Source organism: Ovis canadensis, chromosome 20, assembly GCF_042477335.2.
Source record: "Ovis canadensis isolate MfBH-ARS-UI-01 breed Bighorn chromosome 20, ARS-UI_OviCan_v2, whole genome shotgun sequence".
Taxonomy (NCBI): domain Eukaryota; kingdom Metazoa; phylum Chordata; class Mammalia; order Artiodactyla; family Bovidae; genus Ovis; species Ovis canadensis.
This window is the reverse complement of record NC_091264.1, coordinates 25,789,454-25,814,977: the sequence shown is the minus strand read 5'-3', so window position 1 is coordinate 25,814,977 and position 25,524 is coordinate 25,789,454. Positions and strand designations below refer to the sequence as shown.

General features: G+C 51.1%; 1 protein-coding gene across 1 annotated transcript in view; it reads right to left on the bottom strand.

Moving 5' to 3' along the window:
* Positions 1-506: 506 nt before the first annotated feature.
* RAB44 (RAB44, member RAS oncogene family) overlaps positions 507-25,524 on the bottom strand; it is a 37,643-nt gene continuing 12,625 nt past the window's right edge. Inside the window, exons 3-14 of the mRNA XM_069562746.1 lie at positions 21,255-21,366; positions 19,407-19,581; positions 17,866-18,012; positions 17,038-17,128; positions 16,538-16,633; positions 14,682-14,869; positions 12,468-13,930; positions 8,633-8,714; positions 7,230-7,344; positions 6,057-6,158; positions 3,817-3,893; positions 507-2,184 (exon numbers count right to left, since the gene is read on the bottom strand). Coding sequence (XP_069418847.1) covers positions 2,094-2,184; positions 3,817-3,893; positions 6,057-6,158; positions 7,230-7,344; positions 8,633-8,714; positions 12,468-13,930; positions 14,682-14,869; positions 16,538-16,633; positions 17,038-17,128; positions 17,866-18,012; positions 19,407-19,581; positions 21,255-21,366 — 2,739 coding nt within the window. The 3' untranslated portion in view covers positions 507-2,093. The remainder of the gene's footprint in view (positions 2,185-3,816; positions 3,894-6,056; positions 6,159-7,229; positions 7,345-8,632; positions 8,715-12,467; positions 13,931-14,681; positions 14,870-16,537; positions 16,634-17,037; positions 17,129-17,865; positions 18,013-19,406; positions 19,582-21,254; positions 21,367-25,524) is intronic.

Below are 25,524 nucleotides of genomic sequence, written 5' to 3'. Positions count from 1 at the left end.
CATTAACTCGCTGGCCCTTAGGACAGAGATGCTGGTGCCTGCCAGATCCCCAGACCCCAGAGAGAGGCCCAGGAGCCACAGCAGGACCTGCCCGCCACTCTCAGCCAGGGCCCGGCATCACTTACGCTGGCCCGCCTCCTCCTGTCTCTGGCTGTCTCTGGCTGTCTCTGGCTGTCTTTCTCTGAGCACACTAGGACCTAAAACCTACTCAGAACAGGAGGAAGGCTGTGGGCTCCCAGGACCCAGGGAGGGAGAAGACATAGGGGCTGAGAATCAGTGAGGCAGACTGGTAAGACAAACAGCTGGATCACAGGGATTGTTCTGCACTGACTAGAGATGGGATCCACTAAAGGAATCTAATGTAACCTCTGCTGCCTTCTGATACGTGAATCTTCTCCACCTCACCTCTTTGCCAAGTGTTCCCTGGCTTCTGCTTGTTTGCCTCTAGTGACAGAGAGCTCAGTCGTTTAGAACTGAGCAGAGGGATACGGACCAAGAACAGAGACTTTTTTTATATATATAATTTTTATTGGAGTACAGTTGCTTGACAGTGTGGCGTTAGTTTCTACTTTGCAGCACAATGAATCAGCTACACGTAATCATGTCCTCTCCCTTCTGGACTTCCTTCCTATTCAGGTCACTGCCGTGCATTAAGTAGAGTTCGCTGCACAATACAGTATGCTTTCATTAGTTATCTACTTTATATGTAGTATCAGTGGTGTATATGGGTGTCAGTCCTAATCTCTCAATTCCTCCCACCACCTCCCTTCCCCCTTGGCATCCATACATTTGTTCTCTACATCGGTGTCTCTTTCCCTCCTCTTTCTCCTTCAGTCTCTCTCTCTGTACCTCTGTCTCTGGAACTGAATCTGCTTGTCTGTCTACGAAACTGAGGTTTCCTCTGATTCAGAGGAGGAAGTCACCAGTATCCGAATGATTACAAAGTACCAGATTCAGCAACCTGCCCACTCTGGACCACAGTACCTGGTAAGCCATTTCTGTGGTTAACGGAAAGATGTGACAGTCAACGTTTACAGCAAACACTGATGCCGGGAGATAGCATAACACCCAAGGCCATCTAAGACTTTCAAAGCAAGCTCCCCAAGGGCACTGAAATCCCCAACCCCGGGCTACAACGCACAGCCACCTTTCAGGAGGCGAATGTTGTGTAATTCTGGGAACTCTCACAAAAACTCCAGAGAGGAGCCTGTGAATAATCTGAATCCAGTTTCCTGCTGCTCCCAGGCTCCCCCAGCCACACCCCAGCTGCACTCTGAGTGTGTCCAGAGATTGACAAGTGTATCCTCAAGGCCGAGGTTGGCATCAGAGGCACCATGGCATGGAGCAGGGGGTGAGGGCCCCAAATGTGAGCCCTTAAGAGGCAGATCTTGGGAAAAGAGAGTGGGGTTGGGGCTCAGGGAGATGAGGGGAATGGAACATACCAGGGGCCATCAGCTCTTCCCCAGGAATCAGATTCTGCTCGAAAGAAACCCCCTGTTTGCAAACCAACACATTGAGAATGACAAGGTTCACCAGCTTTGCCAGGCATGGAACAGTGGGACTGCTTTAAGAGTACTTTGCAATTAACAGGCCATTTCAATTAGGAATCAGCACCGAAGCAAGCTCTTTGAAAAGTTTCCCTCTCGCCCCTCAAGAGTTATTCTTATTTCTGACTACAGAAGGAATACCCAGTCATTGTAGAAGATCTGAAAATACAAATACATGTAAAAAGGAAAACACCCCCACACCTTTACCCTATAATTTTATCACTTAGAGATGTTTTGCCAATACTGTGGTGTATTTTCCTTAAGTCCTTTTTCTGGACTTTTCCTTTCTTTAAAGAGTTTTAACTGCCCCCCCCACCCCCATCCCCACCCCACCAATCTTATTACTCAGAAAAGTCCCTCTCTGGGAGTGCAAAGGCCAACGTTAGTGCAGCCTCTGCCCTGGGGTCTGAGTCCTGACCCAAGGAGGGTTTTCCAGAACTTCTGAGCTAGTCGTCTCTGTCACTGCTGTGTCCAGGCAGGTGGGACCGGAGCCAAAGCACAGGAAACCCAGGGAGGTGGCCAGCCCACTCCGGCCAGGCCAGCGCCTCAGGAGCAGCAGCCAGCTCTCTTTGGAGGCTTCTGGGGGGCCACCTCCACCAGTGAGCCCTTCAGGCGCTCTTCTTGCATCTTGAGGGACCTGCGTGAAGATGCCCGGGCATCAGTTCTCTCTCTCACCTGCCAGAGGCAGCAGGGAGGGACCCAAGGGTGCAGCTGGGGGCTGGACCCCCTGAACTTCCACTCTGCCCCTGCCCTGCATTCCACATGGCATGAAATACCTTTCTGTCTCCTCCCTAGCATTCTCTGCAGCCTACTGTGTGCCAGGGGCAAGGGAGTCTGATTATAACCGTGAAGCCAGCAGGTCTTGCCTTGCATAGTATGGGAGACGGAGATGGGAAGGGGCCATCAGGATCCAGGAATGGGGCGGCACACAGAGGGACTTCACACCAGATCCTGGAGGGATTTAGGGTGAAAGGAAGCAGTGCTGGAGCCGAGACAGAGCACTGGACAAGGGTCCACTTGCAGAAAAGAGGGAAGGGTGAGTTCTAGGCAGAGGGCAAAGGCTTAGTGTCAAGAGAGAGCTGGGGGATTGGTGAAGCAAAGCCTCTTCATTCATTTGTTTATTCACAGTATATTTCCTGTGTGCCTGGCACTGTCCTAAATCACAGAGCCTAAGGACTGAACGGCCAGAAAGAAGCCCTGGAGGCAGCAAGGATTCAGGGTTCTGCTGGCCAGGAAGCCACAAGTAGGGCTTTTATTGTAAAGCAAAAGGAAGTCATTGAGCAGTTTCCTGTCCCAGGGATCAGACGGGATCAGGTTTGCAGTTCACCAAGCTCCCTCTGAAAGTTGCTTTGTCAGAGAAGGGGCCTAGAGATCGGGCCATCTAAGACCCCTCCCACCTCACGCATTTCATTCATTAGTTGAACACAGACATGTGCCAGGCTCCAGGGGGAGGAAGTGCTAGTCACTCAGTCGTGTCCAACTCTTCGAGACCCCGGGGGCTACAGGCCACCACGCTCTTCTGCCCATGAAATTCTCCAGGCAAGAATACTGGAGTGGGTTGCCATTTCCTTCTCCAGGGGATCTTTCTGACCCAGGGACAGAACAGGGAGGAGCTGAACCAAAAAGACCTGGCCCTGCTAAAGCTCCAGCCTGGTGGGGAAGGCAGTCAGCATCAGGAAAACAGACAAACTCTGTAACGACAGTTTGCCAAAAAAGGCTTTGTGGGACTTCCCTGACTCCGAGCTCTCACTCTGAAGACCTGAGTTTGATCCCTGGTCAGGGAACTAAGATCCCTCAAACTGCTCTTTGCAGCCGGGGTGGGGGGGGGGGGGGCGGCGGTGAAGGCCTTTGAGGGACACAGAGAATGAGATTCAGAATAGTGGTGGGAGCAGGTGTGGTCAGGGAGGGTTCCTCTGAGTGGCTGAAGCTTATGACTGAGGGGGTCGGGTGGGGGGCAGGGAGATGGCACTGGAGCGAATCTGGGCCATTGGGAGGCATCTGAATTTTGTTCTAAATGCAGTGGAAGTCACTGGAAGCTCGGGAGGGCACGGAGGCTCAGAGAGGGGAGGGGAGACTTCCTGGAGGTGGGGCTGCTGACAGGACTGGTAGAACTGGAGTCAGGAGACTCCTGCAGGGCTCTCACTCCTTCCCCAGGCTTCTGAGCCCTGTGCTTTCTCAGGTGCTTCCTCAGATGAGCCTCGCCTCCCGCATGAGTCAGCTAAAGGCTGTCCAGAAGATTCTGGGTGGGGAGGGGGAGGGCGGCACTCACCGGGCCAGGTGCACCACGGGCTCCAGGATGTTGTGACCCAGCGCAGCGCTGCACTCTCCAAAGGAGACCCCCAGCTCCTGCAGCCAGATAGATGGGGGTACAGGTGCCGTGGAGGAGACCCCTGAGAGTCCAGGCGGCAGCCCCCGCCACCGAAAACCCGACCATCAGACAGAGTCCCATCCCGTACATCCCCAAGCCAGCCCCAACAGGCGAGGCAGCCTGTCTCTGTCTCCCCGTCTCCATGGTCCCCAGCCGTGCCCCTCTGCCCACTGTCTCTCCATTTTGGCTGGCCAAGGTGTCAAAGATGCTACCTAGAAACACCCCACAGCCTTCCGAGTGACGGTGGAAAGCCTGTATTCCAATTAGGAGAAATGTCCTTGGGGACATTTTTAAGTTGTTGTCTGTGTCTGCTCAGTCGTGTCTGACTCTTTGTGACCCCGTGGACTGCAGCCCATCAGGCTCCTCTGTCCATGGGATTTTCCAGGCAAGAGTACTGGAAGGGGATGCCATTCCCTACTTCAGGGGATCTTCCTGACCCAGAGATCGAACCTGTGTCTCTTGCCCTCCTGCATTGCACGTGGATTCTTTACCACTGTGCCATGTGAGAAGCTCTTTAAAGTCATTCGTTGTGTGTGTGTGTGTGTGTGTGTGTATATTATGTTTTCAATTTCAAAAGTATTGAATTGGAAATATTGGGAAATGTAGCATAAAAATGCATAAGTACAGGGCTTCCCTGGCGGCTCAGTGATAAAGAATCTGACTACTAAGGCAGGAGACACAGGTTCCATCCCAGATCTGGGAAGATCCCACATGCCATGCAACTAAGCCTGTGTGCCACAACTATACAGGTTGTGCTCTAGAATCCGGGAGCCACAGTTACTGAGCTCGGGCTCCCTGGAGCACACGGTCTGCAACAAGACAAACCACTGCAATGAGAAGCCAGCCCACTGCAACTGAAGAGTAGCCCCCGCTTGCCGCAACTAGAGAAAGCCCACTCAGCAATGAGGACCCAGCACAGCCAATAATAAGTAAATAAAGTTTTTTAGTGAAAAAGGTAAGCGCAAATTATAAACCACTTTTGTTAGTGTTTCAACATATGTTGAGTTGACCAAAAGTTCTTTAGAAAAGAACAGAATGAACTTTTTGGCCAATCCAATATTTCTGTTCTGTTTTATATGACCCTTTTATTGGGGGTGTGGAGTGTGGGCTAATTATCATTATACTGTTAGGTTAAACTATATGAAATCGCTGCTCTGATAGATGCCAAACAGTCAAATATCAGCAATCTCATATGATTCAACCTAACCTGTCCCCAGAGACATGGCTATTTTTCTGACTTCACATTATATTGTAATACATTTCCTCCACAACCTTAAATATTTTTCAGAACAGGATTCTTAACAGCAAATGCTAGCTTTTTGCATGAAGCTCCACAAATTAACCACCAAATGTTGCCAAGTGTTCTCATAAAGAACATTCTCTTACAAACATGTTCAATTATACACAGGATCTCTCACGTTCTTCTCTTAGGAATTATTATTTCTGACTCTTTCCTTAGGATAAATTGCTAGAGAAGGCGTTCCTGTCAAACGAGGTGAGCTAGGACTTTTAAGAGGAAAAAATTCCCACCAACCAGGAGCTACAATGATGACCTCATGGTTAGGAGAAATGAGAGAAGAAATGGGAAGGAAATACGATATGGAAATGTCAAGAGGGGTGGTGTCAGAGGTAGGGTGGGGAGCGAGACTTTTTCCCATCTTAATTATTCTCCAGATTTTCTGGAACGTAGTTCAAGTTCTATTCAAAAATAAATTGTATCCACGCTCCCCTGTCTGGTGGTGGGGCTTTTGATGCAATCTTCTCAGGGAAGAATTTGGGTCTTAAGATAGAATAAATTAGAAGGAATGTTATGTTAATTAGAGACCAGAGATAAAATGAAGATTTGATTGGGACTTTTAAGTGAAGCTTGAAAAGCTTTTTACCCTGAAGGTAATTTTTATGTAGGTCAGGACACTGTGGGGATTTGCTAATGCAACAGTAAGGTTCAATGTCCTGCTCACTGTTACCCTCTCATGTCTGGGTCTTGGGCCCGGGTGGGTGGAAGGCTGTTAGTCTCTGACTGAGCAGGGGCAGGAGCCCATTGTTCTCTGTGGCCCTGGCCAGGGTGACCTATTCACTACCCGCCAGGGATGGGTCTGCCCAGTCCAGGCTGGGGGAGGGGCGGATGCCCAGCTGCTCACCTGGGCCAGTTGCTGCCCGGCCTCAGTGGACACTTGCCGATCCTCCTCACAGTCCGTCTTGTTTCCCAAGAGAAGGATGACCACGTCATCAGACTCTGCATCCTGCACAGAGAACATGTTCCCTCAGCCACACGTGTAGGGCACCTGCTGTGAGCCAGGCCCTGGTGGATCTGACCCTGCCCTCCAGGAAAAGCTGACCCTGTGCCACTTCCTCCCTACACACACAGCCCACTTTCTATATCACACCCACTCCATGCTCTTCCCACCTCTGACACATTCCTTTCCATCTGCAGCAAACCTACCCCTCCTCTCAGCCTGCAAACATGTCACCCACTCTCCAAGGCCAACCTCAAAGTCACCTCCCCTAGGAAGCCTTCCTGGATTGCTCCTGCCCAGTCCTGTCGTTTCCTGCCTGTGCTGAACAGCCTAGCATTAGATTACACAGGCTGCCTTGACTCATCTCCTAACTGTTTAATGGAGGATAATAATAATAGCTTCTGTTAATGGAGAGTTTACTATATACCAGGCGCTGTGCTGAAAGCAGTTATAGCTGTTAATCCTCACAACTCCTCTATGAGAAAAGTTGGGCAATTGAATTCAGAGTTTAAGTCACTTGTCCAAGGGTACAGAGTCAGGATGGGGAAGGTGGGATTCAAACCCAGGTCTCATCAGAACCCAGAACCCAGTTTCCCTTAAATATTACTGTATTCTGCTTCCTCTGCATCTCTTCAACTAGACCAGAAACTTCCAGAGAGAAGACAACATGGCTTTCTTCATGTCCGTCTTCTGTGCTAGTACGTACTGTAGAGTTTCAGCATATGAGTTTCATTCATACGTATATCACATACGTATGTGGGGGAAGGAACTAGAGATATATGGACAAAGGAATGATCATCCAGACTGACACTAGACCTGCATTATCCCCAGGTGTTAAGAATACATCACAGAGCTTCGGTGCATAGCAAAGAAACGGTCACAGGAAGGACACAGGAAGGAGTTTGTTTTGGAGACCATACTATGTGGCTGTGGCTTCTTTGTACTACTGTGCTCCCAGCTCATCCAGCCACATGCCCTCAGCAGATTGTCACCCACATGTCCGCTGTGTCCTTTGTAATCCCGGGACAAAAAAAGGGAGTGGGAAAGACACAAGCTCCCTCTTGACTGCCCACTCACCTGGAGACAGTCCAGCCAGTAGCGTACGTGGACAAAGCTCTCCTGGGAGGTGACGTCGTACATGAGCACCACGCCGTCAGCCTTGCGGAGCAGCTGGCGTGTCACGCTGTGGTACCTGCCCAGAGAGTCCGCGCCAATGATGCCAGGCACCCTGGCCCCAGGCTCCGGCCTCTCTAGGCCTCAGCTGCTACCGCGGCTTCTAACTGCTTCCCGGAGAGGGTGTGCGTGTATTTTCCTTCTTCCGGTGTGCTTATTGTTGAATAGGTTAACAGTCCTCATGGCTCAGATTTCAAAGGGTACCAAAGGGCATCTAACGAAAAGTCTCTCTCGGGCGACTCTACCTTCATCCTGCAGCCACGCAGCCCTCCTCCCCAGAGGAAACCAGAGTTACCCATTATTTAAATAGTCTCCCAGGGATATTTCATGCATATACATAAATGCATATATATAGTCATACACACCCCATACACACACTGTTTAAGCAAATACAATGTAAAGCACTGTACTCACTAATATTTTTACTATGTTCTTTGTTTTCTCCAGATAATAAAATGTCTTAGAGACATTTCCCTATTGGTACATAAAGGTGACTTTCCTGGTGGCTCAGATGGTAAAGAACCTGCCTGCAAGGCCGAAGATCCAGGTTCAGTCCCTGGGTTGGGAAGATCCTCTGGAGGAGGGAATGGCTACCCACTCCAGTATTCTTGCCTGGAGAATTCCATGGACAGAGGAGCCCAGAGGGCTATAGTCCTTGGGGTCACAAAGATACATAAAGAGGATCCTCCATCTTTTCTCCGGCTTCATTATATTCTATTGTGTGAAGAGACTCTAATTTATTTAACTGGCCCACTACTGATGGTGCTGAGGAGGCGTCCAGTGTTTCATAATATAAACACTATTGCTGTGAACAGTCTTGGTCCTTTTGATAATATAGTATGAATTTATCAGTAGAATGAATTTCTAGAAGTAGAACTTCCGGGTCATAGATGATGTCCCTTTTCAGTTTTGATCGCTACCGCTTAACTAGAAAGTCGAAAGCTAATATTTTCAAAGGATAGGTGGAAGGACTTCCCTGGAGGACCAGTGGCTGGGAGTCCAAGCCTCCACTTCACAGGGGGGCGTAGGTTCAATCCCTGGTTGGGGAACTAAGATCCCACATGCCACAAGGCATGGCCAAAAAAAAAAAAAAGTGATTGAGTAGCTGTGCCCCGAGGGCCGTGTTGGGACGGCCCTCACAGTTGCCCCGCCAGGCTGAGGGGGCCTCTGGGTACACTCTCCTGTCTCCTGCCCTGGGCCTGGGCTCATCTCTCCATCCCCCACCTCCTGAATCCTCAGCGGGCACAAGCTGGGCTCCACTGCTCTGCAGTCCAGGCTCGGCCACTAATGTTGACAGCGTCCATTACCTCTCCTGGCCAGCTGTGTCCCAGAGCTGCAGTGCAAAGCGCTTGCCATCCACCAGCAGGCTTTTGACTCGAAAATCCACTCCTAGGACACACGGATGAGAGTCAAGCCTACTTTCAAGTTACCATCCAGGACTTGGAGCTGACGCCTGCCTGAATATACACCTGCTCCCAGTACCAGCCATGGTGGGGGGAACTTTTGGCAGCCGGGCTTCCCTTCTGCTCTTCAAATGCCATCCACACTTGAGGGTCCACATCCTCCAAGAAGCCTGCTCTGCCTACCCAGCTCCCACTGCACTCCCACCCTGACAGCTGGCTGACATGAGGCACCCTGCCTTGTTTTTACCTCTACAGAAATACCTGTCTTCTCAACTACCTGGCAATGTTTATTCCTCAGGCTACTCAGGAAAATCAGTTTCGTTCATCTATTTTTTTTTTATAATACTTCTTGTTTCATTCCTAATTATTGCATGCATCTTTATTCTCTACCCAAACAGCAGGGCAGACAGGCAACCTGGGAGGGTGAAGGGAGTGCAGGCTTCAAGGAGGACCAGGTGGGCTCTGAGTCGTCCACCTTCTGCTGCTCTACTGCCTGTGTGGGTCACTTCACCCCTCTGAGCCTTCCTTTCTCATCTGCAAGGTGGCAATTTAAAAAGACCCATATCACTGGGTGATTGGGAGGATTAAATAACTTACGTTCAAGGTCTGGTCCAATGTCTAGGGGCTGCTTGGGAAGTGGTCATTTTTATTATCTACTATGAACGACTGAACTGAACTGAACTGATGAATTCTCATCTATCTGAACCTCCACCTCCTCAAAATTTCATAGACAAATCCTTCCCTGGGTCATGGTTCCAGACCCCTCCTGTCCCTGGAAATGTGGACGTACTAGCGAAATCCCCGGGAGGTTTGGAATCTTTGGGGAGCAACTTCCTGCCAACCCCCAGTTCCCAGGGACACCGAGTGGGATGGGGGTGACAGAGAGGGGCTGTTTTGTCCCTGCTGAGCCCACAATGGGGCTCCGACCAGCTCAGGAAAGAGGCAGCTCCTCACATATCCCTGAGCCGGGAGAAACCTTCCTCAAGGTGACACATGGTGACCCCCCACAAGCTCTTACTTCTGCCCCCGGTGGTGACAAGCCACAGACGCCCCCATCTGTGCTCCCCAGAGGAGACTGGGAGAAGTGGCAGCCGGGAAGTCCTGACCTCAGCAAAAGTCTGTCTGCAGCATCCATTTCTCTTCACTGCCCCCTTTCCTGAAGGTCTAAGGAAGCCCAGGGTCTGCAGAAACTTCTGCGGTTACCCAGTCCCGCCCGCTGTGACGACATCCAGCCTCTGCATAAACATCCGCAGCATGATCTACAGAGCAACCCTCATGATTATTCTTTGCATTTAGTAACTTCCATTACTCCCACTTTCCGCCCTCCTGCCCATCACCCACCCTCAGTCTACCCACGTATCCCCACATGTTACAACTTAAACCAGATAAACTGTCAGAACTGTAACGTCTTCTGCTTCCCAAGAAATCTGCTGTTTTACATGAACCACCCCAGGGAGCGGGCAGTGCTGAGCGCATAAAAGTGTAGAGCGTCTGGGGTGAGGGCCTGTACTTTGAAGGCAGGTGGCCCCAGGTATGAACTTTGGTGCCCAGATAGGGCCAAAAAGTTTACCAGGACTTCAGTTCTGTTTTCCTCATGTGTAAAATGGGGATAGCTGCAGAGAAACCTAACAAAAATGTGCAGTCAGCTATAATTCGATTGGCTCTGGCTCTGGTCCTCCACCAGCCCTATTCTCCAAGGCAGACAGGTGAGAAAGCAGGGTGGGAAGAGACGAGGGTGATGCTGAGTGGGGAAACTACAACTGAGGAAGCTGGAATCATTCCCAGTGACAGGGAAGCCCGATGGATGGCAATCACCGGGGGCTCCAAACCACAGCTAGGTGTGGGACAGGTTTGGGTATCAGGGCTTTCCCGGTGGCTCCGCTGGTAAAGAATCGGCCTGCAACGCGGGAGACCTGGGTTCGATCCCAGGGTTGGGGAAATCCCCTGGAGAAGGGAACAGCTACCCACTCCAATATTCTGGCTTGGAGGATTCCATGGACTATATAGTTCATGGGGTCGCAAAGAGTTGGACACGACTGAGCCGCTTTCACACACACACTCCTCCCAGCTGACTAGCAGTGCACACAGGCTTGCCTTGTCTTTTTACAATTAAACAACCTGTATTTTCTTTATTGAATTTCGTGGAAACTTCTTACCACATGACAATGGGAGAGGCTCATAGGCATGAGAGGGCTGACAATGGGAGAGGCTCACAGGCATGAGAGGGCTCTCGTACGGAATAAGGCAAGTGTGCCAGGTGCACTGTAGGTGGTCAGTAACCAGCAGCTTAGGTCAACAGTCCTCACACTTTTTGAGACCAAGGACCGGTTTCATGGAAGACAATGTTTCCATGGACTAGGGTGGTGGGGGCGGGTGGTGGTTTGGGGGTGATTCAAGCACATTTCATCTATTATACCCTTTATTTCCACTGTTATTACATCAACTCCATCTTAAATCATCAGACATTAGATCCTGGAGGTTGGGGACCCCTGGCTTGTGTGATTAATGATGGTGGCCTTGCAGACCTTGTGACCCTGTTCAACATCGGAACAGACCTCCTGCTGCTGCTGCTGCTAAGTCGCTTCAGTCGTGTCCGACTCTGTGCAACCCCATAGACGGCAGCCCACCAGGCTCCCCTGTCCCTGGGATTCTCCAGCCAAGAACACTGGAGTGGGTTGCCATTGCCTTCTCCGGAACAGACCTCCTATGGGTCCCTGTTCTTGACAACACTGCATTTTTAATTGGCTCCCCAGGTGAGGCTTCTCAGGCAGAGAAAATTTCGAGAAGCTGTCCTGGGTGAGGGGTAAGGGAGTCTCCTAGGTAAAGTTTGAGAACTTTACCCACTGGTCTACCACTGGTGCCCAGTTAGCATGTACCTAGACAGACACAAAGACACAGATCCCTCCATTTTCACCCCAAGCCGAACACTCCCAAGAGCTCTTTTCTATGGCTTTATACGAGTGGCCACATATCCCAATATTCTTAGGGAGAGGATGCTTTGTGCTTTAGGACATTTTATTTGCAAAAGCCACTGGATTAGACATTATCAAAAGTGTACTTATAATAATAACAACCATAAAAACAACTAATACTAACTAAGCACTTAATATGTGCCAGATAGTATTCTAAGACCTTGATATATATTAACTGAACTAATTCTTACAGCCCCTTCAGAGGTCAGCACTACCATTGTCCCCATTATGCTCAGAGGGCTTGAATAATTTGCTCAAGTTCATACCATTAGTAAGTGGCAGAACTGGATTCTGAACTCAGGCACCGGTGTTCCTAACTTACCCCACTCTACAAATACATTCTGTGTAAAATATTCAACTTGCCCAAGGTAGCTTCCTGCCAGAGTCCGGCTGGCTGGCCTAGGGCTGCTCTTGGGCATTCAAGCAGTGGGGTTCCTGAGGTGGCCTGCCTCAGGACCACATGTGTGGAGACTGGCTTGTTTTCACCATCGGCCAGTGCTGCCACCTAAATTGTAGGTGCTTTGTTAACGTGGCACGTTATTAGCTAATCAGATCAATCCAGAGAAAGCAAATTACCTATAATTAGAGATGATTAGTAAAATAGCCAGGTTATGCCGGTATAAAATAACATCTAACACAGGGCCTGTGGCGAGGGCAGAACCTACATCTTGCTCAGGGATGGTTTGCTCTGGGCCTGCTCCAGCTCGCCAGCCCGGTCCCCCGGCTCTCCCCTCCCTCCCCTGCCATCCTCCCCAGGCGGCTCTTACCCACAGTTGCCGTCAGCCCAGTGGCGAAGCTGTTCTGGTGCAGCAGGTGCAGGAAGGAGGTTTTGCCCACATTCGAGTCTCCCAGGAAGATGACATGGAAGGCGTAATCAGGGTTGGCCAAAGGTTCGCTGGCCGAGCGGTCCCCAGGGAATGGGGTCAGCCCCGGACCTCCAGAGTCCATTCTTGAATCTTCAGGCCTGTTCTCTGCCCTTGGCTCCCTGGACTTAGAGGGGGCTTGTTCTCCTTCTGCGTGGGCAGTTGTAGGCCGGGGCCTGGGTTGGGCTTCCAGCTCAGCCCTGGTGGGAAGGGTTTGTGTGGGCTCTGGGGGCTCTGCTCCATCCCCAGGCTGAGCCCCCATTGGGGGAAAGCCCCTTGATGGTTTCCTGGGAGCCGGGGCTTCTGCTTCAACCTTAGCTTGTGTTCCGTCAGGTGGGTGAGGTGCGGGCTGGGGATCGAGCTGGGGGAGTTCTGAGTGCTCGGGTTTCAGGCCACGAGCCTCGACGGTCAGCTCTGACCTGAACTTCCGCCCTCCCTGGTCCACTGCTTTCCTTTCCTCAGCCCCGGGCTCCTCTTCCAGGCTCTGGGGGAGGAGAGCGGGCAGCCCAGGGACCCGGCCACGAGCCTCCTGCAGCTCCCCTGAATGGCCCTCTTGTGCATCTGGGCTCCACTTGCCCCACTCTGATCCATCCGTGGGAGCCGGACCCCCAGGCACCAGGCCCTGGGAGGGCTCACCCAGCCCCACCAGGAGGGCTCCGGCTCCCGAGGACCCCAGCCTTGGCTCAGAGCCAGCAGAATGGGGGTCCTGATGGAGGGCCTCTCTCTGCCGGGGCGGCTTGGGTGGGGCCGGCCCAGGGCCAGGGCCCTCATCATCTGGGTGTGAGGTCTGGAACTGTGTGCCAGGCCCAGCTGAGGCCTGGGGAGGGGGCGAGGTCACTTGAGGAGGGGGCGCATCCTCCAAAGGAACAAGCACCTTGAGTGCAGCTGCCACCAGGCTCCCTGACTCCCCAGCTGGGACCCCCAGGAGACCCCAGGGGAAGTGGACCCTGGGGCCAAGCCCTGACTCCTCCTTAGCTTCCGGGCTGGGGGGCCGTGCGGTCTGCTCTGGAGGGCTCATGACCGGCCCATCTGGGTTCGCTCCTTTCTCTTCCTTGGTCCCAGAAGGTGCCCCAAGGGGGCTCCTTGGAGAGCCCCCTGGTTCTGAAGAGAGCTCCTGAGCAAACAGAAGAGCATGTGGCTCCGCGAGGGAGATCTGCCTGACCACTCGGGGCGTCGGGGGGCCTGAGGAGGCTTTTGGGGTTGGGGGCGGGCTCCAGGAGAGCTGCAGGGCACTGAGGGGGGTGCTGCCGATGCCGCTGAGGAGCTGGTCCCAGTCATCGTTGTCCCCGAACAGTCCAGGCAGGGGAGCCTCCACGGAGGAGATTGCCTGAGCATCTGGAGCCTTCTCCTCACCTGCTCTGGGGACACTAGGAAGGGTGCGGGAAGCTAGGGTCAGGGAGGGGCAGGTAGCTGTCACACCCATCCTGTCTGCCTCCTTCAGCGGTGGACACACATCTCACAGCTAGGCCTCCCTTCAGTCTTCCCTTCGGCAGGGCTTCTCACCTGGCACTCACTCCCTGCCCCTCCCCTCATCCAATCCTGCTCATCCTTCAAGGCCCATGTGGAGCCTCACCTCCTCCAGGAAGCCTTCCTACTGTTCCAGCCCATCCCGCTCTGCCAAGGATCCAGCACTGTGCTAGCCTCTATGTGTGTGTGTGCCTGAATCCCAGTTGTGTGAGTCATGCGTCATGTGTGTGCAGGCACATGGTTTTCCCTGCTCTGCTCCCTTGTCTGAGAAACAGGCATGACAATCCCAGCCTGGTGGAGTTGTTGTGAGGTTTAAGGAGGGAGTCTGTGTGTGGCTTCCCTGGTGGCTCAGATAGTCTGCAATGTGGGAGACCCTGGTTTGATCCCTGAATTGGGAAATCCCCTGGAGAAGGAAATGGCTACCCACTCCAAGTATTCTTGCCCAGAGAATCCCATGGACAGAGGCGCCTAACAGGCTACAGTCCATGGGGTCGCAGAGAAAGTCAGACAGGACTGAGCAACTAACATTCACTTTTCACTTGCACCGTGAGCTCTGAAGGCTGGGCAGAGTCTCTGAGAACTCAAAGACTTTCTCCCCTCTTGCAGGAAGCCCTCTGTCTGCAGCCCAGCCCGGGGGTGGCAGCTACTTGCCTGGGTTCCTCCTCCATCTGCCAGGACACACGGCCCCTGGTGGCATCCAGGTGTCCCCGGGTCACCTGCAGCTGCCCCCGAACCTCTTCCAGCCGCCCAGCCAGGTCTTGCTCGGCCTCCCGAAGCTGCCGGTTCTCTGAGCTGGCCTCCTGGTGTGTGCTGCTGAGACGGTGGAGCTGGGCCTCCAGCTGCAGGAGGTGGCGGGTGAGGGGAAGAGAAGCCCAGCTGCCCTTCAGGGGGACTAAACAGCCTCCCAGGACCATGTTGGGGCACAGACTCCAGGCTCCTGGAGACCCAGCTTAAAACATCGGATCGGGTGTTACCCCCTCATCGGCCTAATTAGCTCCGTTACCTCCCACCCGGGAGAGACACTGGAATTGGCGGGGTGGGGGAGGGAGGAGGAACGGCGTGAGAAGCCCAGGCCGCCAGCAGCGCCAGGGGCCACCCCCTCCTCTGCTCAGTACTCTGCGCTGGCTGCTCACCTCTGAGCCCATGTGGTCGCTAAGGAGCTCCTGGTCTAAGACTGGGAGATGGAGAGCTGCTTGACCGTGCCGAATGGAAGGCAAGATCCCCACGACAGCCCCCAGGACCTGCAGTCTGCCCCCACCCCACCCCCATTACATCTCTGACCACCTCTCTCACTACCCTGCTCCCTGCCCGCTCAGGCTGTTCCAGCCCCCAGGCCCCTTTACTGGTCCTTGAACATTCACAGCGCGTCACGCCCACCTCAGGGCCTTTGCTCTCGTTGTGCCTTCTGCCTGGACTGCTCTTCCCTGAGATACTACAGGGCCCACTCCTCACCTCCTCAGGCCTTTACTCCAAAGTCATCATCTTAAATGAGGCTTCCTTGACCCCTCCTCTCAAAACCCTCCTATCCTCCTGTCCTGTGTTACTTATTCTCCTTGGCACTTTCACTATCTAATAGTGAAAGTTATAGACTTTACTTGCTTATTTAGTTTATCATCTATTTCCCCAACTAGACAATAACCCCACCGGCAGGAGATATGTGTCTGTTATGTTCCCCGGAAGCTAGCACGGTGCCTGGCACATAGCGGATGCACCATAAATAGTGGTTGGATGGAGGAATGAATGGACTTGCTGGAAGAGGCTTCACATCCACAGGGGACAGGACAGAACGGTCCTGTGTGAAAAGTCCAACCTCCTCTATCACCAAAAGGGGCCTGCCTCAGGCTCCAAGGCTCCAAGCCTACAAGAGCTTCCCTGGTGGCTCAGCTGGTAAAGAATCCTGCAATGCAGGAGACCTGGGGTTCGATCCCTGGGTTAGGAAGGTTCTCTGGAGAAGGGAAAGGCTACACGGCAGCCTTCTAAGGCAAAAGTTCTGATCTCCATTTCTCTGATGAGGAAACCAAGGCTCAGAGAGGTTAAAATCCTGCCCAAGGGCACTCAGCTGACAGCAGAGATGAGAGTTGAGCCCCACCTATCACCAAGCCTCTCCAGTGTTGAGACTTCATGTTTGCCTGGTGCTTTCTGGCTTCAAAGGGCTTTCCCATTTATTACCTCTTTTGATACAACTGGCCGGGGAGCTGCAGTAGATGTGGTCATTCTCATTTTACAGATGGAGAACCTAAGGCCAAGACAAGCAAAGCTCTTTCCTGAGATTCATGGGGCTTTTCATTGAAACAGCAGGAAATTGAGCCTGGACCTTCTGATTCACGTCCCAGGGCTGCCACTGCCCTTACCTGGCCTCGTCTCAGAAAAAGGGCCAGAGACATCGCTTTCCTAGGGGAGCCATCTCTGATACAGGAGCCCAGCAGCCCAGCGAACTCCCTGGAGGTGGGTATCAGGGTCTGCGAATCCTCAGAAACTGGGCTTCCAGGGGAGCCCTAGTCACTCACCTCCTTCTGGCCCTCGGTCAGCCGCTGCACCTCGAGTTCCTTGGCCTCCAGCACCTCCTGCATCTGGGAGCTGAGGGCCAGGTCCCGGGAGTCGCTCTGGGGAGCAGAGAGGTCTCAGCTCCCCCTGTGTGGCCGAGTCCAAGACTCAGCCGGCCTGGGTCGGCCCTCCCCATGTGCCACCTCCATTCAGGCCTGGGGCGCCCGGTCCAGGATGTGTCCACAAGGAGGGGGGGTCTCAGGACAACTTCCCTGGCCCAGGCAACAAGGAGACAGAGCCCCAGAGAGTGGGAGGAGTGGCCCCAGGGGACCCCCGAGAGCTGGCAGCTGTGAGCACTCCCCACCCCGTCTGTCTGAGCAAACTGACTCTCCAACACTGAGGGAGATGAGACGATCTGCTCGCAGCGGCCTCCCGCTGCCCCACGCTGAGCCCCTGGGCTCACTGCGAGAGCAGCAGAGGGGTCCCGGGCTGGGGGAGAGGCCGGCTCGGGCTGGGGGCTCACCTCGGCCTGCAGCTGCTGCTTCTCCCGCTGTATCTGCTGCTCCATCTCCTCGTAGAGCTGCTGGACCTCGCGGTGATGGTCAGTGTCCCTCCTGGAAGGGGTGGGGGGTGGCCAAGCCTCACCCTGCCACCCTGCTGCTGGCAGGGGCGGTCTGGGCCCGCATTTAGTGAGCTGACCTTACTGCTCAGCTCACTCTGCCAGCGGTCACTGACCCCTGTCACCCTGGGAACTGTCATCCCAGTAACAGCTCCTGACCTTGACAGAGGCCCTTGATATGAATCATCTGAGCCCATCCTGCTGATTCCTGTTGACCATCATCGGGATGTTGGTTCCTGTCTCACAGTCCCCAATCACCCCATCACTCTGTCCCCACTTCCTGCTGTCACCATCCTCCTATGCACCCCCACCCCCAAACACAGACTCCCTGCCAGGACTGAGCCCATGCCAACCCCAGGATCACCACACACATGGCAATCTACGTGAGCGGTGCCCTGGAGTTAGGTACCCCAGTGGCCCTGCACCAGGACACACTGGCCCATCCCCTCTTTGGCTGAAGGCCTCACTCTGTCCATCCCAATAGATTCCCTTAGTTACCCCTTCTTCTAGCTCAGCTCTGCCCATCCAGCAGAAAATTCACTTAAGATTCAACTAAGGGATTTTCCTGGTGGTCCAGTGGTTAAGACTCTGTGTTTCCACTGCATGGGGTGCAGGTTCAATCCCTGGTCGGGGAACTAAGATTCCACATGCTGCCATTAGCACAGACAAAAATAAAAAAGATTCAACTAATGTAAAGGGCATCCACTGTGTATCAACCCGGCTCCAACTCACTTCCTCAGAGTCAGCTCCAGAACCTCCTTGTCGGCCTGTGCCTCCTGTAGGCGAGTGTTCATCTTGGCCAGAAAGCCCTCTAGGTTGCCTGCCAGCTGGGGCTCCTCCTGCCGCAGCTTTCTCCATAGCTGCCAGATTTCCGCCTGCCTGGGAGGGGAGGACAGCCAGAGATCACCCTTGAGTGGGACCAGGAGGCAGAGGGAAGCCCACTCCTAGGTTCTAATGGCCACACTCCAAGAGACGGTGGCAGCTGGATCACAAAAATCTCCTTACACTCTGCCAGGTGCAGCTCCAGTGCCACCTCCTCCAGGAACCTCTCCCATTTGTGCGTTTATCCCTTCGTGGATCCCCATATCCCACTGTCTCTCTACGGTTTGGTGATTCATTGTGGGGCGGGGGATCTGGGTGTCTGATGGCCCAGAGCTTCCATCTGCCTTCTCTCTTCTCCCATTCTGTGGCTGCGTGACCTTTAGCAAGTCCCACGACTTCTCTGAACTTATTTGTAACAGGGCCACAGGAGAATGAGGCGCACCCAGTGGAGAGCACCAGCCTAGGGTCTGGCACTGAGCTGGCATTCAATAAATGCTGCTTTCACACGGATTTAATTAAGTCGTGAAGACAGATGCCTGAGGGCTGAGCACAGGCCAAGCTGCCAAGTAGGTAAATCACTTTCCACCACAGCTGCCTTGCCAGCCTGTACCCCAGTCCCACCCTGCCTGCCCACAGTGCCTGCCCCACCCTCTGAGAGCTTGTCCTCACAGAGCCCTGTGGGGCAGGGGAACCTGGGAAAACCTGGGCAGATGGGCGAGGGTGATTCCCTTGCTAGTTCTAACAGAGCCAGTGGGACCTGGGGGGGTGTGCGATGGGTATTTTTAGGCAGGGTCCCTTTCTCTAAGCATGAGTGAGCCCCAAAAATCCCAGAGCCCAAGACCGTCTCCAAGCCCTCCTGTCTCCAAGCCTGCCCAACTCAGAGCATCACCACACCTGAAATCACTCCACTGGGGGACTCTCTTTTTAGGGAAAAGGCACCCTTGGGAGGTTTGTATTTTTGCAAATGTGGGTCCTGGAACTTCCCAGGAAGTCCAATGGTTAAGACTGCACTTCCAATGCAGGGGGCACAGGTTCAATCACCAGGGAGATAAGATCCCATATGCCACGCGAAGGGGCCAAAAGAAAGAAAGAAAAAAGATCGTGGGTCCCTTTAGGGAGCTGATAATTCAACTTGCCAATCTTTCTGGGGAGTGACCTTATAGGGCAGGACAGGGAGGGAGGGCTCGAGTGGGATGGACTCAGTGGGTAGGCTTTCTCCACTCGGGGCTTTGTTTAATCCCACACCAGTTCTTCTGCTCACCCTGCAGCCAGGGAAATGCAGGTAAGGGGTTAGGCTGCTTGCCTGCAGTCGCACAGCCAACAAGTGGCCAAACCGGGATATCTGCCCAACACCACCTGGTAGCTCCCATTTGATCCTGCGTCTGGGCCAGTGCTCATCCCCTCTGACAGGCGGTGCCTCCTCCCCGCACCCCCAACCCTGCTGGCCTTACTCAGGAAGTGAGTTGCTGGCTCCTAGTTGCTCCATGAAGGCAAAGAATGCCTCCTTCTCCTCACTGTTGGCCTCCTCCACCACCGGGAAGCTGGTGGCTACAGATCCTCGCTTGGAGAGCAGTGGCCTCTTTCTATGGAGCCTGTGGGTGCTCGAGCTGGAGCCAAAGATGCTCTCTATGGAACAAAGAGGGCCAGAAAGGAGCAGGGTGGGGTTGGGCTCCATCACTTGACTTCCCACCTTGCCCTGCTCCAGCCCTTGGGGAAATGGTTTTATCTGTGCCAGTCACATTTATACAGGGCCAGGGTCATACACTCCTCACGTCAACCTTGGGAGTCTACTCAAGGCAGACCCTGTGCCCATTCCACACATGAGCATCTGAGGCCCAGAGAGGCAAGAGACTTGCTAGAAGTCACACAGCAGCTCCACTGTGGCCAACACATTCTTTTCACTAGGTCAAAGGATAATCATTGAGCATCTATTATGTGCTGGGGACAAAACTGGCTGAAATCTCTGCCTTGGTGGAGCCGACATTCTATGAATACGGAAAACGACACATTTAATAAATAAATAAAATTTCCAAGTGAGCTAAAGGAAGGAACAGGGTAATTTCCTTTGAGAGACTAGAGAGGGTCTACTTTAGAGAGGGTGGTCAGGAGGGTCCTGAGGAAGTGACATTGGAACTGAGATATGACTAAAAGGAAGGAGCAAGTGATGCGGTTTTCTCAGGAAGCATATTCCAGGTTGCAAGAACAGCACATGCAAAGGCCCTGAGGTAGGAGCTAGATCGGCAGGCTGGAGGAGGTGAGTGGTACTGAGTGAGCCTAAGAGGCTGGAAGGGTCTCAGTAGCGCTGGCCTGCAGGCCCTGGGAAGGGAGTTGAATTTTGTTTTGTAGGCATTGGGAGGTCTTCCAGATAGTGGACACAGCTGGACACAGATGTGAAGATGGCCCCTTGGGGCCACATGGACAGCACGCCTGATTCCAGGCCCTAATTTCCCCTCCCTGCTCCCAGCTTCTCAATCACCAGAGCCAGAGCAACCATCTCTTGGGAGGGCCCAACCTGTAAATGCAGATTCCTGACTCCCCTTTCCATTGTCTCCCAAACTCTTGGAGACTCAGCAGACCCAAGAACTAGGGGTGGCTTTGGCTACATTAAAGGCTGACAATCCTTTTCAGGGTCTCTACAAGGACACCACTCCTTCCATTCCCTGGACCAAAGGTCTTCCCCATCGAGCTCAGCTGGAATATTGTGTATTTCCAGCTTTGATGTCTCTAGGTCCTTCTAGGTCTGTCTTAAGAAGACAGTGTTGGAGTTGCCCTGCCCAGTGGGGTTAAGGGCGTGGGGAGCCTCCACCCACTAAATATCACCCTCTGCTGCTCCCTGGGGCCTCATATTCCTTTGACCAAAGCCAGAATGGGACCTTCTCCAGGAAGAAACAAGGCCTGTGGTCTCAAGAACAGGGGGTGTCTAACCTCCTGCTCAAGAGAAAGCTTTTACTGGGGAGAAGACAAGGGAGGTATCAGAAAGCAATCCTGGAGGCCTCTCTGGAGAAGGGGAATGCTCAGGGGATACCCTGCCCACCCCTAGTAATGATTTGCTCTTATTGTTAGAAAGGAAGTAAGGTCTCCTGGGCTAGAGTCTTAAGTCAGCTCTGCCTCAAACCAACTGGCTTCCCACTCAGGCTCAGCATTCTCATCTCTACGGTCATTCACATGTCATCCACACCCAGAACTGCCCTCAGGGGTGTTGTGAAGGTCCTGTGATGGGTCACTGCGGCCTTTCCTGTCTGCTCAGCCTCATCTCGTGCTCGGCACAGCCCCGGCAGGCCCTCCCAAGACAGACATACTGAGCCCGGAGCTGAACTCTTCAAGGGAGAGGCGTCCCTTCCGCTCCACATCCACCCAGTCAAAAATCATCTCCAGCTCATCCTCGCTGCTCAGGAAGCTGAACTTGGCTGCCTGCAAGGATAGAGGTAAGTTGGGTGATGTTCCTACCAAGGAAGGCTCTCGGCCACTCTCAGAAAAGGAGAGGTGTTTATCTTCAGCCACCCCCACCTCCCCTCTCCCCATTTTCAGAGTCCAACCCTCAACCTGACCTCAAGACCAGTCCTTGAGTCTCTCGGACCCAAGCAGAGCCTTGAACTTCATCCTCAGTTTCTCTCTTCCTCCATCCAGCATCAAAACCCACCTCTTCTGAGTCTCATCTTTCTAGGACTGTAATAAAGGACAGTAGCCAGCCCTGTCCACGTGTTTATCACTATTTGAAAATTACCTAACATGGGAAAATAAGTCCCCAAAGTGGACAGCACACCCTTTTGGTATTCTACAGGGGCAAGGCCACCCAAGCATCTTCTAGATTCTGTGAATGCACTTTGTCTCATGGTACTGATTAGAGATCCCAGACTAAATGAAGTCACGTGTTAACTTGTAGATTCTGTTCAAGAGAGGTGTAAATAACTTTTGCCTGACGGAACAAGAGAGTCCCAAAGATTTATGACCTGTTGTACATTAACCAGCTTTAAGCAATCTACCTCAACAACCTGATTGTAACATTTCTCTGTTAAGTTATCCCACTTTTCAAATGCTCTTTCAACCATTCAGAACATCTCCCATTAATAAGTGAGTTAAATAAAATCTCTGGTATAGATTCATTTTATTTTTGTCTAAGGGTCATGATTTTATCTTCTTGGAAATCCTGCTTTAGCGGTTTTGGAAGTTCCATGGAGATGCCCCAGTGGACTCGGCTGTCAGAACCCAGTAAACTGTGTTGCTGGAAAAGAGCCCTAAATGGGCTCTGGGAACACAGGCATTTCTTTTACATATATATTATTTATTTATTTATTTGTTTATTGACCTATTTGTTTGGCTGTGCTGGGTCTTTGCTGTGGCATGTGGGATCTAGTTCCCTGACCAGGAATGGAACCCAGGCCCCCTGCACCGAGAACAGGGAATCTCAACCCCTGGACCATCAGGGGCGTCCTGGACACTTCTTTCCTTGGCTCTTGAAGGGAATCCCACGTGTGATAGAACTTTGTTTGCTGATTCTGTTTCTCCAGTTTTTATGTTTTTGATTTTACAGATTTTCTGCTTTTGGTTTTAGCGGTAGCCACGATGGGGCACTCTGTCTTACGGACTGACCATTTGGAGATCTCCATGGGATACATGATGGAGACCTAGTGTCTGTCGGTTGAGACACAGTGGAAAATCTGGTTTGCTAATCTTTTGTTGTTGGTGGTGGTGTGTTTGTTTTTCTGTGAATGACCTCAAATCGGTTAAGAATTTTGTGCCCACTGGGGAGGAGAATAGCTCTTTGAAATCTGAACTGGAGTTTTGGTGTTTCTGTGTTTACTTTTGAACTGTGGTTGGAGTTGTAGAAAAGAAGCCAGACTGTCTGTAATTCAGAAAGGCCCTTAACTCTCATTGTGAATGTGAGCATTTTTCTATACCTGGGTATTAGTGACTTAGAGTACTACGTCCCTTACAGGGGCTCTGGGTGGATTGGTTTGTAGAGACAAATAAGTGCCTACATAAATCTAATGGTCCCCAAAGTCACAGAAAATAAAGAAACCAAACTTCTAAGGCTTTAAATGTGCTGGACTTTAAAAAAAAATTCCTCTTATGAGAACTAGCTAACTCAGAAAACTTCTAAGGAGTCAGGTTCAGATAATTAAGATGAATCTTAGATCAATTAGATTGGTTTAATAATTTTTGTTTACAAAAGATAAATAATAGCAATCTGTGTTTCCCACAACTTATATTAATATAATACAAGGATACATTCTATGGCAAATTTTATATCATGTATATTCTGTCACAATTTTTTAAAGTTGTGCAAGGCATATGTATGACTGTAGAAAGTTGTGTTATGTGTATTTGTGAGCTTTGCTGTTTACTAAAATGCTGTCCAAGACAGTTCTCAGTTTTTTACCCATCAATTTTTTTCTGGGAAATAGAAGCTGATTACTTTGTTAAAAGTTATAATCACTACAATGTTTTACTTGATATTAGAAACAGGAGTGGCAGAAAATTAACTGTGTCTGCAAGGAGAATGGGATGTGTTTTTGTTCTCCAGGAAATACAGGAAGTGGTTTTGTTTTAAAGCATCTGGCAAAATCTGAATGGATATAGGAGACTGTAGAGTGTTTGTTGAACAGGAATCTTGTTTGTCTTGATTTTCTAATACCTGAGTCTGAAAATAGGCTATAAAGTTTATGTTCACATTTTGACAAATTTGGCTCAGTTTTGATGGGTTTATAAATAAAGAAATAAAACTTGTGAAACTTTGACTGCCGCATGTTATATTCATGCAAAACTAGAATTTGGCTCTCTCTCTATTAAATGACAAACTGGTCTTAGAGCTCCAGGCAAGGGTTAAAAGAGGGTTACTATTAGTCATCTGTGTAAGTTGCCCAGATAACTGTTTCATGTCTCAGCAGAATAATTTTCTCTGCTTTGTTTTGGCTCAGTTGTGTTCTAATTTTCATAAAACAGAAAGCAAAGCCACTTCCCATATAAAAGAGCTAAATAACCTTGCAATAGTATTGCCTTCTTATAGAGTTGGACTTCCCTGGTGGCTCAGCAGTAAAGAATCCTCCTGCAATGTAGGAGATGCCCTGCAGAAAGATACGGCAACCCACTCCAGTATTCTTGGCTGTGAAATCCCATGGACAGAGGCATCTGGCGGGCTACAGTCCAGGGAGGTCACAAAGAATCAGACACAACTTAGAGACTAATCAGCAAAAGTGTTGTCTTCTTCTATGTTTATTTCAAAATACTTTATTTTATTGTCCCTAATTAAATAGGAAACCAAGCACTATTTCTCAGGATCCCATGATTGTATCTTAATCTAGTGCCCTACCTTCTCTGATATCTCTTTGGGTTTGCCTTCCCAACATCAGATTCTAAATTTAGAAGAAAAAATAAAAATGTCAAGATATCATTCTCTTTATTTGTTAAATACCTCATCACTACTATAAGAGCATCATGGGAAGAACTGTCAGATCAGAAGAGATATCCACCCTTTCCTAGGCTAAGTTTACATAGGTAAAAAGCGTTTATATAAATATTTCATAAATTGCATGCTTTAGGGAAAGGCCCTAGAGATTTCTCAATGTCTTTGCTATGCAAACTATGTTCTTTAGGGAAAATGCTGATCAAACTTCATGAAATAGTTATATACTGTATCCCAACAGAACATTTTACTCTCTTCCATTCTGACACTATTAGGTTACTGTAAAAAGGTAGCGGGAGCTCAATGTGGTGCTCTGTGAGGACCTAGAGGGGTGGAATGGTGGGGTGGGAGGGAAGCTCAAGAGGGAGGGGATATAGGTATACATTGACTAATTCACGATGTTGTACGGCAATAACTAACATAACATGGTAAAGCAACTCTACGCCAATAAAAAATGCAAAAAAAAAAAAAAACAAGCCACAGGCTTTGAGTCTCATTACTAAACACATTTCTTCTTTCCTACCCTTTCCAACCTACCCTGAAGGCTTGGTTACGAACCAGCTCAGTTTGTGTCTTCCACAAAGTGCAGCGTCAAAGCCGTGTGGAAAAGGACTGTACCAGGTTCTATTAACTATTGCTGCTTCGCGTGGGTACAGGGTTCTAAGCTGACAGTGGCCAACCTTCAAACTGAACCAGTGGATTACAGTTGCTAGAACTCTTTTCAGTCCAGAAGCAGCCAGCTTACCCAAGATCCAGTAGCTCAAGAGCTAATCACATGGAGCTAAATCAATGGTTGAAGAAAACTGGCTTATGGCTATTTGCTGGGAATACAGTTGGTACGGTTATTTGCTGGGAACACAGTTGGTGTGGTTATTTGCTGGGAATATAGTTGGTGTGGTTATTACTATCGTCTTGTTTATTTGGCTGGATTGGGTCTCAGTTACGGCACTTGGGTTCTCAAGTTATGGTGCACAGGCTCAGTAGTTGCGGCACTCTGGTTTAGTTGCCATTCGGCATGTAGGATCTAATGCCCCAACCAGGGATCGAACCTGCATCCCCTGCATTGCAAGGTGGATTCTTAACCACTGGACCACCGAGGAAATGCCAGTACTATTTTTTTATTGTTTCACTTTTATGGATATTGTGAGGAAGTCCTCTCTCTGGAT